General features: G+C 39.8%; 1 protein-coding gene across 1 annotated transcript; it reads right to left on the bottom strand.

Moving 5' to 3' along the window:
* Positions 1 to 11,124: 11,124 nt before the first annotated feature.
* rnasekb (ribonuclease, RNase K b) lies at positions 11,125 to 15,692 on the bottom strand. Its single transcript, XM_035782372.2, has 3 exons — positions 15,478 to 15,692; positions 12,925 to 13,007; positions 11,125 to 12,754 (listed from the first exon to the last, which is right to left on the bottom strand). The coding sequence occupies exons 1-3, from the start codon at positions 15,553 to 15,555 to the stop codon at positions 12,610 to 12,612; spliced, it is 306 nt and encodes a 101-aa protein (XP_035638265.1). The 5' UTR covers positions 15,556 to 15,692; the 3' UTR covers positions 11,125 to 12,609.
* Between the last annotated feature and the right edge of the window lie 22 nt (positions 15,693 to 15,714).

The following is a 15,714-nucleotide window of genomic DNA, read 5'->3' as shown; positions in this document are numbered from 1 at the left end:
ATCACATCTGGTTTGTGCTTAGTGGGACTATCATTTGTTTTTCAACAGGACAATAACCCAACACATCTCCAGGCTGTGTAAGGGCTATTTGACCACGGAGAGTGATGGAGTGCTACATCAGATGACCTGGCCTCCACAATCAAAGGACGTCAACCCAATTGAGATGGTTTGGGATGAATTGGATGGCAGATTGAAGGAAAAGCAGCCAACAAATGCTCAGCATGTGTGGGACCTCCTTCCAGACTGTTGGAAAATCATTCCAAATCATTTGATTTGTTTAACACTTTTTGGGTTACTACATGATTCCATGTGTTATTTCATAGTTCTGATTTCTTCACTATTATTCTACAATGTAGAAAATAATACAAATAAAGAAAAACCCTTAAATGAGTAGATGTGTCCAAACTTTTGACTGGTACTGCATATATTTTGTATAGTTTTATCAAAAAAGTATAACTTTTATTTTTATGAATTTCAATGAGGAGAATGGTCCTCCCCTTCCTCCTCCGAGGAGCCTCCACAGGTGGAAAGCCTTCCCATAAGAGTGGAGGCTGTTATAGCAGAACAGGGGGGACCAACTCCATATTAATGCCCATGATTTTGGAATGTTTGACAAGTGTACATAGACATAGAACTCCATATTAATGCTCATGATTTGGGAATGTTCGACAAGTGTACGTAGAATTGCAGGAAATTAGCTTTAAAACAGTATAATTTTCCTGGGGGAGGTCAGTCGTCTCCCGTCTAGGGGTTGTGGCAGGGGGCAATGCAATTCGCATAGCAAATCTCACTCCAAGCTTTCTTCAAAAGTTGTTAGCCGTGGATAACACCCTTGACGCCCTGCTTTGGAAATCCCATTCAAAACATCCCATGAAAAAATATTTTTGAAGTGCAAAGCACGCTTCTTCTGTTCCACAGACAAACAAAATTCAGAATAAGACCAGCTCTTGCAACTCTCACCGACGGCAAACTCACCCAATGCATATATAAAACTCCTCGTGACTTCAAATGGATCCCCCAGGTAACACATCTAGTGATTTCTTAGTTTCCATAAAAACTTTACTTATTCTGCTTCCTTTGTTTTTCACTTACTGTAGCCCACTCCCTGTACTTTCATTTTCACCGGAGCTGTCATCAGTTTCAAACGCAACATCCATTTCCTCGATCTTCATCATGTGTCCTCTTTCTGGAGGACGTATAGGTCAGGCATCATGTGTCCTCTTTCTGGAGGACGTATAGGTCAGGCATCATGTGTCCTCTTTCTGGAGGACGTATAGGTCAGGCATCATGTGTCCTCTTTCTGGAGGACGTATAGGTCAGGCATCATGTGTCCTCTTTCTGGAGGACGTATAGGTCAGGCATCATGTGTCCTCTTTCTGGAGGACGTATAGGTCAGGCATCATGTGTCCTCTTTCTGGAGGACGTATAGGTCAGGAATCATGTGCACTGCTGCATAACAAATATACATATAGATACTGTATTGATCTTCAAGGGGGAAAAAAAACTGAATTTCCCCTCAGAGATTGATATTGATTTATCTACCTATTCTAACTCATTGTCCATATACCTCTGATGTGTGTTAATGGTCTCTCCTCCAGGAACTTAGTGCTGGAGCTTTCCAAGGAGATGCACAATGCCAGCTCAACAAGAGACTAAGCTCAGCTCTCAGAACTCCCTCACACACACCTGTCTCAGTCTCCAGTATTTATGCTACAATAGTTTATGTGTCGGGGGGCTAGGGTCAGTCTGTTATATCTGGAGTATTTCTCCTGTCTTATCCAGTGTCCTGTGTGAATTTAAGTATGATCCCTGTAATTCTCTCTCTCTCTTTCTCACTTTCTCTTTCTCCTTCTCTCTCTCCCTCTCTCTCTTTCTCTCTCTCTTCTCTCGGAGGACCTGAGCCCTTGGACCATGCCTCAGGACTACCTGGCCTGATGACTCCTTGCTGTCCCCAGTCCACCTGGTCATGCTGCTGCTCCAGTTTCAACTGTTCTGCCTGTGGCTATGGAACCCTGACCTGTTCACTGGACGTGCTACCCTTGTCCTGGACCTGCTGTTTTGGACTCTCTCTCTACCGCACCTACTGTCTCTAACTCTGCATGACCGGCTATGAAAAGCCAACTGACATTTACTCCTGAGGTGCTGACCTGTTGCACCCTCTACAACCACTGTGATTATTATTATTATTTGACCCTGGTGGTCATCTCTGAACATTTGAACAGCTTGGCCATGTTCTGTTATAATCTCCACTCGGCACAGCCAGAGGAGGACTGGCCACCCCTCAGTCCCTGGTTCCTCTCTAGGTTTCTTCCTAGGTTCCAACCTTTCTAGGGAGTTTTTCCTAGCCACCGTGCTTCTACATCTGCATTGCTTGCTGTTTGGGGTTTAGGCTGGGTTTCTGTACAGCACTTTGTGACATCGGCTGAGGTAAAAAGGGCTTTATAAATACATTTGATTGATTGATTGATCTTGCCTTTAAATCTTCAGGTTGCAACAGGACAACTACACAAGGGTTCCACATACTCTGGCCACAAAGACTGCCAGATGGCCCTAAACCGAGAAGAATACACCCAGGTCAAAGTGGGACGAAGCTCTGAGGTCATGCTGGATCTTCATAAGCTAAATGTTCTCATTCAGCAGATTCTTAATCTCCTCCCTGCAGGGTTACTATATCTTTAGTAACATACAGTTAGGGAAATTGCCATTTTGCTATTTAGAAATGTGTCTGTCATTAGCCTACAGTAATCTACCTCTTATGCAACTACCCCGTTTTTGTTACAGGAAATGCTAATGGAAATGGTGGCTTGGTTTGTTTCCTGTCACAGAATAACGCATTTTGATTTCTTTGCATTGTTTTTGACTGTCAATATCAACAAATGTTTTAAATACAAATACATACATTTCTTTATGTAAAATGGATATTTTAATATATTGCAAACTGAAGCAGGGATTGCGTCATTTCCGGCTACATGCAAGAAAGTGGCACATTTAATTTTCACATTTGTCTGATACCACTGGCGATTATTTAAAGGTTGAATTTCTGGATCTACACTCCAATTTTCGGTATTTGGTGGTCTCTTTTGTTCCATGTTTCGTAATGTTGAGCTTTCCTTTATATTACTTTTTGACTTCTGACACCATGGAATATATTGCACACTTGAAGTGTCAGATAAACAACCTTCATGGGTCAAGTACAAGCAGATGATCACATGTAGTAATCAGTAACAGTGCCATCCTCAGATACTCCAGGTAAGTACATGTACAGACATGACATATAGTGCATTCAGAAAGTATTCAGACCTTTTTATGTTACTTACAGCTTTATTCAAAAATGGATTCAATTGTTTTTTTCCCTCAGCAATCTACACACAATATCCCATAATGACAAAGTAAAAACATATGATTTTTTCTTCTCACATTTACATAAGTATTCAGACCCTTATCTCAGTACTTTGTTGAAACACCTTTGGCAGCGATTACAGCGTCAAGTCTTCTTTGGTATGACGCTACAAGCTTGGCACACCTGTTTTTGGGGAGTTTCTCCCATTATTCTCTGCATATCCTCTCAAGCTCTGTCAGGTTGGATGGGGAGCATTGCTGCACAGCTATTTTCAGGTCTCTCCAGACATGTTTGATCGGGTTTAAGTCCCAGCTCTGGCTGGGCCACTCAAGGACATTCAGAGACTTGTCCCGAAGGATCTCATCAAGGATCTCTCTGTACTTTGCTCCGTTCATCTTTGCCTCGATCCTGACTAGTCTCCCACTCCCTGCCGTTGAAAAAGATCCCCACAGCATGATGCTGCCACAACCATGCTTCACTGTAGTGATAGTGACAGGTTTCCTCCAGACGTGACGCCTGGCATTCAGGGCAAATAGTTACATCTTGGTTTGATCAGAACAGAGAATCGTGTTTCTCATGGTCTGAGAGTCTTTAGGTGCCTTTTCGCAAACTTCAAGCTGGCTTTCATGCAGTGCTGTAAAGTACTTAAGTAAAGATGATTTAAAGTACTACTTAAGTTGTTTTGGGGGGTATCTGTACTCTACTTTACTATTTATATTTTTGCCAACTTCTACTTTTACTTCACTACATTCCTAAACAGAATAATATACTTTTTACTCAATACATTTTCCTTGACACCCAAAAGTACTCATTACATTTTTTCAGGAAAATGGTCCAATTCACACACTTATCAAGAGAACATCCCTGGTCATCCCTACTGCCTCTGATCTGAAGGACTTACTAAACAAATGATTTGCTTGTAAATTATGTCTGAGTGTTGGAATGTGCCCCTGGCTATCCGTCAATAAAAAATAAATAAAACAATTGTGCCGTATGGTTTGCTTAATATAAGGAATTTTAAAGGGTTTAAAATAGTACTTTTATGTTTGATACTTAAGTACATTTGAGCAATTCCATTTACTTTTTATATTTAAGTATATTTAAAACCAAATACTTTTAGACTTTCACAAGTAGTATTTTACTGGGTGACTTTCACTTTTGCTTGAGTCATTTTCTATTAAGGTATCTTTACTTTTACTCAAGTATGACAATTGAGTACTTATTCCACCACTGCTTTCATGTGCCTTTCACTGAGGAGCGGCTTTTGTCTGGCCACTGTACCATAAAGGCCTGATTGGTGGATTGCTACAGAGATGGTTGTCCTTCTGGAAGGTTCTCCCATCTCCACAGAGGAACCCTGGAGCTCTGTCAGATTGACCATCAGGTTCTTGGTCACCTCCCTGACGAAGGCCTTTCTCCCCTGATTGCTCAGTTTGGCAGGGCAGCCAGCTCTAGGAAGAGTCTTGGTGGTTCCAAACGTCATCCATTTAAGAATGATGGAGGCCATAGTGTTCTTGGGGATCTTCAATGCTGCAGAAATGTTTTGGCACTCTTCCCCAGATCTGTGCCTCGAGACAATCCTGTCTCAGAGCTCTATGGACAATTACTTTGAAATTTAAATAAGGTATTTATTTTATTATTATTTTTGAAAAACCTGTTTTCCCTTAGTCATTATGGGGTATTGTGTGTAGATTGATGAGGATTGTATTTTCATTTGATCCATTTTAGAATAAGGCTGTGACTTAACAAAATGTGGAAAAGGTCAAGGGGTCAGAATACTTTCCGAATGCACTGTATATTATACGATACTGTATTTCCCATTATTACTATCCATAGAATGTAATCATAACAGAAAGTATTCCATTTTAGATTTGTTTGGTCTCAGAATTTCAATCATCCAATTCTCATCGAATATTTGGTCAAACCAGTCTTTCAAACTTTGTGTGTGTGTCAATTATTTACAAAGTCTACAGGACTTCATGAATGAAAAACGAAACTAGATGAAACATGTTTTCGCGGGCATTATTTTGAAACACCTGTACGCTGTACACAAGGGAGGAGAGTGAATAATATTTTTGTTTTATAGCTATGTCATATGATTTATTGGTCAATTTGTTGTAAATGTTTGAATTTAGTTGACCCTGTGATTATGTTAAATGTTGATTCAATACATGAGATTTATTGTAGGCCTATAGTATGAGCGTGAAAAACGTATTGCCTATATGGGTAACGTTAGATAAAAATGAAAAGAAAATGATATGCAGTGAGGGAAAAAAGTATTTGATCCCCTGCTGATTTTGTACGTTTGCCCACTGACAAAGAAATGATCCATCTATAATTTTAATGGTAGGTTTATTTGAACAGTGAGAGACAGAATAACAACAACAAAAATCCAGAAAAACGTATGTCAAAAATTGATTTGCATTTTAATGAGGGAAATAAGTATTTGATCCCTCTGCAAAACATGACTTAGTACTTGGTGGCAAAACCCTTGTTGGCAATCACAGAGGTCAGCCGTTTCTTGTAGTTGGCCAATAGGTTTGCACACATCTCAGGAAGGATTTTGTCCCACTCCTCTTTGCAGATCTTCTCCAAGTCATTAAGGTTTCGAGGCTGACGTTTGGCAACTCGAACCTTGAGCTCCCTCCACAGATTTTCTATGGGATAAAGGTCTGGAGACTGGCTAGGCCACTCCAGGACCTTAATGTACTTCTACTTGAGCCACTCCTTTGTTGCCTTGGCGTTGTGTTTTGGGTCATTGTCATGCTGGAATATCTATCCACGACCCATTTTCAATGCCCTGGCTGATGTAAGGAGGTTCTCACCCAAGATTTGATGGTACATGGCCCTGTCCATCGTCCCTTTGATGCGGTGAAGTTGTCCTGTCCCCTTAGCAGAAAAACACCCCCAAAGCATAATGTTTCCACCTCCATGTTTGACGGTGGGGATGGTGTTCTTGGGGTCATAGGCAGCATTCTTCCTCCTTCAAACACGGCGAGCTGAGTTGATGCCAAAGAGCTCCATTTTGGTCTCATCTGACCACAACACTTTCACCCAGTTGTTCTCTGAATCATTCAGATGTTCATTGGAAAACTTCAGACGGGCATGTATATGTGCTTTCTTGAGCAGGGGGACTTTGCAGGCGCTGCAGGATTTCAGTCCTTCACAGCGTAACGTGTTACCAATTGTTTTCTTGGTAACTATGGTCCCAGCTGCCTTGAGATCATTGACAAGATCCTCCCGTGTAGTTCTGGGCTGATTCCTCACCATTCTCATGGTCATTGCAACTCCACGAGGTGAGATCTTGCATGGAGCCCAGGCCGAGGGAGATTGACAGTTCTTTTGTGTTTCTTCCATTTGCGAATAATAGCACCAACTGTTGTCACCTTCTCACCAAGCTGCTTGGTGATGGTCTTGTAGCCTATTCCAGCCTTGTGTAGGTCTACAATCTTTCCCTGACATCCTTGGAGAGCTCTTTGGTCTTGGCCATGGTGAAGAGTTTAGAATCTGATTGATTGATTGCTTCTGTGGACAGGTGTCTTTTATACAGGTAACAAGCTGAGATTAGGAGCACTCCCTTTAAGAGTGTGCTCCTAATCTCAGCTCGTTACCTGTATAAAAGACACCTGTCCACAGAAGCAACAACCATTCCAGCAAATTAATTACTTAAAATGCAAATTAATTACTTAAAAATCATACCATGTGATTTTCTGGATTTTTGTTTTAGATTCCGTCTCTCACAGTTGAAGTGTACCTATGATAAAAATTACAGACCTCTACATGCTTTGTAAGTAGGAAAACCTGCCAAATCAGCAGTGTATCAAATACTTGTTCTCCCCACTGTATGCATAATATTGCAAATATAATAGAGGACTTTTGTATATGGGGGATCGTCTCGTCTGACGACCCAATTGATATAATCTAGTTTATTGTAGCCTACATCTTTTCAAATTAATAGCAAGTTAGCCAAGGGTGCCAAAGTAGCTTGATCAATCTGCTTAAAATGTGCATTTGTAAGTTATATTTTTAAGATGTATTTTGCTTTTTCCAGAGATGACTTCAAGCGATGCAGATAAGTGACATGCAGTGCCTAATAGCATTATAGAGCACCTGAATGATAGTGATGCTCAACTGTTTAAAACAAATTCCAGAAAGTGTACAGAAGGCCACCGCAAGAGAAGACATGGCTAGAATCATTATCAAACACTATGGATTGGTTGAGTCTATCCTTGAAGTGAAGAGAGTGATGGAAGAGATCCTAAGAAAGGACTCTACTGTTCAGAACCTACTGCTCCCCATTGTTAAGGACCAGAATAGGAAAATGCAGAAAGAAAATAAAGATATTACAATTTCACAGAAAGTGTAGCATTAATGACTTTACATTCCCATTCCCATATCACTTTCCATCTCTGGTCAGCAGAAATGGTTGAGTGCAACCAGTTTGTTGATAATGTAGTTGTTGATTATTTTTTCATCCCTGTAGGATGGCATAAGAATCGCACAACATAATTGATTCGGAGTCCGAGACATCTAGCCACTGTTATACATTTAAAATATGTACAACAAGTTTTGATAGCATTACAGACTTATTTTTCTGTATTGTTTTCCTTGCGAAGATTTCCCTTTAAATTAGTAACATTTCCCCAGGGTGTGTGATTGTTCAGTGAATGGTACATTTTTATGGAAATGATGGCATCGTATGCAGTTGTATCGTTACTAGGAAAATCAGGTGCGTTTTCACTGCTCTAGTGTAATGGTAAATTGCTGCTGTGCCTCACCCAGTAGGATTTAAACATTAAGATTAATAAAATGTATTATTTTATTAAAATTACATTTTTTACTCAGGACAGAGAGTGAGAGAATCGAAGGACAAGGAGTCTGAACCAGATTATAAAGAATATACTTTTCAAGCTTAAAATAAAATTGCATTTGTTTGAATCATTCAATTGAATTTATACAGTAGGTGTACAGAATGGCCATACATATTCTGAATGGATGTTCACTTGACAAGTTCTATGAACAATGGTGATTGATTTTATTTACTCCTCATGCCTATGTTTGATTAATTCATATAGTTTGTTTTAAAGAGCAAAAGAAGAAGGGGCAAGGGAAAAGCAACAAGTTAGGCCCTGAGTTAGGGATCTTTTCACAAGCTGAATGAAAGTTGGCGTGTTAGCCTTGTCTGAAATGAAGAAAAAAACAGATCAGACAGGTGGCCTCTGGTAGACAAATTGTTTGATGGAAATACACCATAGAATTTGAATAAAATGTCAGCTCTACCCATGTTATATGAAAGAACCACTTATAGTTTCATTTTCTACTTGACATCAGGGTCATCCTCCCTCTTCCAAGCGCACTCTCAAATTCTGGGTAAGTGTTTGTCTCTTTTATTTATTTAAAATGTGGAGGACCAACATGACCACCATTACATGATGAGTAACATTGTCTGAGCCCTGAAGAGTCAAACAGATGTTTTGGGTTTAATACCTGGTTGGTCACATAGGCTGCGTTTAAACAGGCATCCCAATTCTGATTCTTTTTTTGTGTGAAAAGATCTGACGTGACAGGTCAAAAGACCAATTAGTGCAAAAAAGATCAGAATTGGTCTGCCTGTGTAAACACAGCCATTGACTGATCCTCTTTCCCCCTATTTGGTCAGATGATAACTATCGCAAAGCGGAAAACCTTGGAATAACTCATGATAAAGTGATACTTGGGAAGATGATCACAAAGTCTGATTTGATACCTAACAAAAAGAAAAAAGTTTTTTATTTCAAGATGAGTCTGGTTGATGACACAGATTGTATCGAAGTCATTGTATTTGGAAAGGAGAGACACGACTTCTTCAAAAAGGAAATCTACTACCTGTTAAGGAATCTAATCATGAGCGACAACACAGTGAATGTCACATGCAGAATCAATGTTTCCAAAAAAGCCCTTTTGAAGTTCGTAACTGGCTTGATGAGGAGGCCTGGATGCTCAATCATCAGACAGTCCTCTCCGTAGCTGATGCCAACGAATCTGATTCCGGCACCAAGATGAGCATTCAGGGAACTGTAATTAAAGATGTGTCCTCAAAACTTTAATAATAATAATAATATATGCCATTTAGCGGACGCTTTTATCCAAAGCGACTTACAGTCATGTGTGCATACATTCTACGTATGGGTGGTCCCGGGAATTGAACCCACTACCCTGGCGTTACAAGCGCCATGCTCTACCAACTGAGCTACAGAAGGACCACTACAGACATATGACCTTCAATAAACCTTTTCTTGGTGAGTTTTGTGAATTGCCCCCTCTGTTCTAACTTAGGGGACTGGGAAAGAGAAAAAGCAGAGAAAGCTGACTGCACAGCGCTTCCTGGCCTTGCAGGACGAGCTGCGCTGCAATGGTTGGCATTGGAGACACTATCAGGGTGACCCAATGTGTACACCAGTGAGTATGAAGACAGTATTTCTCTCAACAAACCATCTTCCAATCTTTCTCCTTCTAGATATGGTTATGATATCCATTCACGATTTTCAAAACACTTTTATTACCCGCTGTTTGTATGCAGATCCAGGCTGCTAAATCGAAGACTGTAATGTTGTCCATTCAACCAATTGCGTGCAATGACGAGGTGACCCTGGAGGCAGAGAGGATGGAACACTAAACACATTCATTGTGGCATTAGAACTCCAAAGACCTATGGGATTAAACATGATGAAAGTGTTGAGAAGATACTTGTTGATACGTTTCTACTCTCTGTGGAGGAAGAAATACACAGGAATAAGATTACAGCTCTAAAAAAGGTGAAAGTCCAACCTGAATGATAAAATGTTTCCAGGTTGGAAGGTTTGATCATAGGCTGTGCAAATTCGGCAACCTAATTAACCAATGGCTTGAAAAGTCATGCTTGTGATAGAATTATATACTAACATGTATTTCGACATTCACTTCTTCATTGTGTAATGACTTGTGTAAAATATGTATCTGGGAAAAGGTTATTACCTTGCTGGGATATGGCAAACTGAATTGATACGCCACATTTGCTCATGAATACTTTCCATTTCTGTCTGATTTCTAGTGTATAATTTTGGATGTAAACTATTTGTATTTCACCAGTGGCAAGGTAGTCACGAGGTGTAAGGGGTTTCTATCAGTCTTTTAAGTAATAATAATACTGTGTAATTATGGAGCTTTTAGTAGATGCTGAAAGAGACATGGCTGATAATTACTGTTTATAATCAATACATATTACTAAGAACTGATTTACTGTAATCTTAAAAATAATTCTTAGAATTGTCAACTTGATAAATAGAATGGACAAACACAGCATGATTGTGTTTAGTTATATATACGTAAAGCTTGTTAAAGAGCAGTGATACTATCAAGAGCAGTGTACGGGTTCTTATTTTATTCACGCACCTGCAAAAAATATAGCTCAGATTTTTAATTTTGAAATTAAACTGCCTTGGCAATATTTTATTATTATTTAACCTTTATGTAACCAGGCAAGTCAGTTAAGAACATATTCTTCTTTTCAATGACGGCCTGGGAACAGATTGCCTGTTCAGGGGCAGAACGACAGATTTGTACCTTGTCAGCTCGGGGGTTTGAACTCGCAACCTTACGGTTACTAGTCCAACGCTCTAACCACTAGGCTACGCTGCCGCCCCTGTCTTGTTTTGTTTCATGTTGCTTTGGAATTTTATTTTTGACATTTTTTATTATCATATTCAATGAAGCGATTTAATTTATACTTCCAGTTTATTGCAGGGAACATCGACAAGAGATTGAAGTCCTTCACATAAAGTACCATTTATAGATCCTTTCACATCATTACACTCCAGAGAATAGCGAGGCCGGGGAAAATACAATAAACACATTAAATAAATGCATATTTTTATACACCATCCTACACATTTTATACACCATCCTTTTCTGAGGAATTACTATAGCAGATTTAACTAATACAAATAACTATTACAGTTAGGGCTGGAATCGATCCGTATTGCGGCAGTTCCACGTTATAGCTCGATTGAAATGTTTGGGAAGTCCTTACCTTAAACCCTGACCATTTAAAATGTAAACTTCAATGGGGTGACGTCCCAAGGATCCCAGCAAGCAAGGACTGTTCGCGGAGACTATTCACAGCTGCCTGAGATATTAGAGAAAGGAGGAGATAGGAATCCCATTGGGCAATGAATTGAGAAACGATGCACCCAGCGGTTGCTAAACTAATCATCACGCAATCCCTTCTCAAAGTCAGGGTATGTAGGTGCTTTCAAGACAACTGGGACAAATCAAGACATCAGTGATTTTCAGGTCGGAAATTCAGCGTTCAAGAAAGATGCCCGTGTTTCCGACTTGGAATTCCAGTTGGATGACCAATCAAAAGCATTTTTCACTGTTGGAGCTTATTTTTTCACTACAGGGACTGTAGTGACGCCTCTTGCACTGAGATACAGTGCCTTAGACCGCTACGCCACGGGAGCCTAGAACAAGTTAATTATCTCACATCTCTGAAAGATGTTTAATGTTGTACTTCTTGTTCACAACATTTATGCAAATTTTGGGATGAGCTAGCACCCAATTGACTCCCATTCACATCTTAGAGAATAGGGCCTATTGTGCCAAAATTGCATAGAATGCACTGCACAGCCCATTGACGACGCATGGGCAATGTATACAATGGCCGTTAATACGATTCAAATGGAGTTTCCCATCTCCTCAAAACGCTGCATGTCGGCTCAATCGGAAATTGCCTTTACATTTTAACATTAATCTTCCGCGATATGGACTGATCCCAGACCCTATATTTTTACAGCATACAATTCACAACAGCAAATAAATAAAACACAAAATGTATTTAGCCATTTTTGACATATCTCTTGATTTGCCTGACAGACATTGACCATCTATCAATTTGCTGTCAATTCAGGCTGATAATTAAATATTTCTGTAACTGTAGTGATCTGTTGAGTTGCATCTAGGAATTTGTGGTGAGTTATCTAGCATAAATGTAATGTTTGGTCTATGAGGGGAACAAGACTTCAATTTTTATTGATCATTATCAATATTGTCAGTTAGCATTGATGGGTTACAGTTTAGGTCAATTCAATAAATAGTTGTATGCAAATACAAAGAATGATAACATTTCAATCAATAGCATAACAGAAAGGACTTATGTTCAATGTTTTACTATACACATAGCTTTTTATAAGGTTGCTTCCCTTGAGAACTTAAATTAGTGTGTTTATAATCTTCTGATGCTTCAGGGGAATTTATGTCACCATGTACTCCTGCCTCTTGTTGAGTCTGACCTGGCAGAGTGACACCGCCCCCACTGCAACATAGATGGCTGCTGCAATGAAGCAGTTGATGCCCACCTGGTTATAGAGTCCATAGATGGTTCCCGGTGGGTTCTTACTGTGGGGCAGAGAGAGATGAGCCAAACAGATGAGTTTGGGGAAAACAACCCAAGCAACCCAAGCAAGGCAACATGGGATGGTTTACAAAGAGTGAATTCAAAGGGCATCTACACTAGTAGTCAAACTATGCACCTAATATTAATGGTTCCTTTTCTTCACACCACTTACTCATTGCGGATGTCCTCCTCAGTGAAGGGCACATCCTCAATCAGCACAGCAGACTTTGCACTGAAGAAGATCCCCAACATCACCTGCAATACAAAAAGATGATACATATATAGGGATGCACGATATATCGGTGAAAATATCGGAATCGGACGATATTAGCTAAAAATGCGAATATCGGTATTGGTCGATGTCTAGTTTAATGCCCAATGTGCAAAACCGATGTCAAAGTGCATACCTATATAACGAAGGTACATGACGTAATGACACCACGTAAAATGTAGCTCTGTACATGCAACACAGCATTCCTAAACTAGCCCACAATGTCTGCTGTGTGGATCGAGCAGTCAACAAGTCAAGCAGTCATTTGAAAGAGTACCAACATTTCAGTGAGACAACTTAAAGGCAAAATCAATTAAAGCCAAAAGAATGGAATTCATTGCCCTTGACAATCAACCTTTCTCTGTCGTGGGTGATGTTGGCTTTCGCCGACTGGTTCGAGCACTGGTTAACACTACCAGTAATAGTGTCACTGCTATTAGCTTCATGACATGCATACTATGGAACGTCGTTTGGGTCTTTGCGTGTCAAATAAGATACAGTGGCATTGTCAAAGCTGTACAAAAAAATCATCAAACAAGCAATACCAGCCATGAACAATGTGTTTACAATACCAGGTTGATAATTGATTGTTCGACCGCAACTTCTGGGGTGGCTAGCTTTAGCTTGGTACCTAGCTAGCACCAATACAACAAGCCTGAAAACAATGACCAGTAGAAACTGCAGTCATTTTCATTATTCTTAGTAATGATTTAGGAATCCTTGTGAGTAAATATTAGCTAGGTTGCCACTTGTTGTTCACCTATTGATATTGAACTTCAGTTCATCAAAATAAAAAGCTAGCCAGCTACTTAACCCTGTTTCCCAAAGCTTCATCTGGCTAGTGAGGCTTGGCCGGACAGGGTTATGTGTTGTGAAGCCAGTCACAATAAGGATTAAGCACAATAGTGGAATTTGCAGTTTGCCTTCAAATTAAAAATATGTCATTGACTGATGGAAATGAATACAAATAGTAGAATTATGCCATATGTTTATTTTGAAGGCTAACCACAAAGTCCACTATTGTGGCTAATCCTTATTGTGGCTAGCTTTACAGATGGGTATGGGAACACCATTAATCAAATAAGAACTGTCTTTGAAATTAGGGTTATTTTAGATGATGACACCTAGCTATATAGTTAGCTAGCTAATTATTGCTACTGAAACAGATGACGTTTTGCTATGTTTTTTTGGGAAGAACATTGTTTGCATCCATGCATCCAAAGTACTAGTCCTTTTTTTATGACCAGCACTGCAGGTGCATGAGACAACTTTTCCAGCATCATAGCATAGGTATCGATGAATCGTTGTGACATGAAATACGAGTGATAGTGTAATCAATGCGTAATAACTACATAAAACATTTATGAACTCGTTGAATTATTATGTGATGTGCAGTCAAATTCAGGTCCTGATTGGTCAAATAGTATAATAGTTATTTGATGCGTCAAACAGTGTTAAATAGTATATTTTTTGATACGCAAATAGCCAAACGGAGTTCCATAGAAATCCTGATTGAGAATGAAACGACTGAACAAATGAACAAAGAAACAGCACAGAAAGTAAGTGAAAGAAATACGTTTTGATTATGAATTACTGGTAATGGGGCATACGTAAATGCGGGTCAGTGTGGTGTGTATAACATTTATTTAACTAGGCAAGTCAGTCAAGAACAAATTATTATTTACAACGGCGGCCTACCCGGCCAAACCGCTGGGCAAATTGTGCGCCGCCCTATGGGACTCCAAATCACGGCCGGATGTGATACAGCTTGGATTCGAAACAGGGACTGTAGTGACGCCTCTTGCACCGAGATGCACTGCCTTAGACCGCTGCGTCCATGTGTTAGCTATTTAACTGTACTAAATGCTTAAAAGGCCGCTAACATGTTAAATATCGGTATAGTTTTTTGGTTGGGAAAGAAAATAAAGGATATCGGTATTGGACAAAAATGTAATATCGGTGCATCACTATACATACGTATTGCATTATCCACATTCAGTCTGGTCAAGAGTGTTTACAGGGTCAATTAGGGCCGAGTCAGTAGAGACATCCTGTGCATACAGGGTCGACTCAGTCACACAATTTGTCATCAAATATCAGCCAATTAATTCCACTGCTATATCTAGCGTACCCGTACAGTTAGTCAAGAAGAGAGGTTCTAGCAACACCAGACTGTTATTTTATGTCGTTAGCTATAATAACCAGATTCTGGAAACTGCAAGTTAACGTTACTTAAGCCCACAATCAGCTATAGGTGTCTTATCAAATATGCTGATTGTTGACTGATATTGAAACGTGGAACATCTTGACACCTAGCTAGCGTTAGCAGATACTTTACTTGCAAGCGTGCGGGTGGGAAATACTGACTACAGTACTACTGTCTGTAAAAAAATAAAAATGTTTTAAAAAGTACTAGTCTGTAACGCTAACATTAGCTAGCTAGCTAATCCTTACCAACATGATGACTCCCCATATGCTGATCACTATTCCACAGGCGGCCATTTTCGGACCGCAGAATAAAAGAGATGGCATTCTTCTAGTTGATATTTTCTACCAAAATATATAATTTCGATAGACTAATCTAAAACGGTCGTTTTCTTTTCTCAATGGACGAGCGTCAACCTAACCTCCATCAGCTGACACTCGATTCATTCCGTAGTAGCCCTCAGTTACGCCCCGCCTTCTCCTTTC

Source organism: Oncorhynchus keta, chromosome 12, assembly GCF_023373465.1.
Source record: "Oncorhynchus keta strain PuntledgeMale-10-30-2019 chromosome 12, Oket_V2, whole genome shotgun sequence".
Taxonomy (NCBI): domain Eukaryota; kingdom Metazoa; phylum Chordata; class Actinopteri; order Salmoniformes; family Salmonidae; genus Oncorhynchus; species Oncorhynchus keta.
This window is presented reverse-complemented; position numbering and strand designations above follow the sequence as displayed.

Coding starts and splice junctions, on each gene's coding strand:
- rnasekb (XM_035782372.2), bottom strand. CDS start 15,555: ATGCCATCTCTTTTATTCTGCGGTCCGAAAATGGCCGCCTGTGGAATA. Junction 13,008..15,477: donor TATGGGGAGTCATCATGTTG/GTAAGGATTAGC, acceptor TTTGTATTGCAG/GTGATGTTGGGGATCTTCTT. Junction 12,755..12,924: donor GAGGAGGACATCCGCAATGA/GTAAGTGGTGTG, acceptor TCTGCCCCACAG/TAAGAACCCACCGGGAACCA.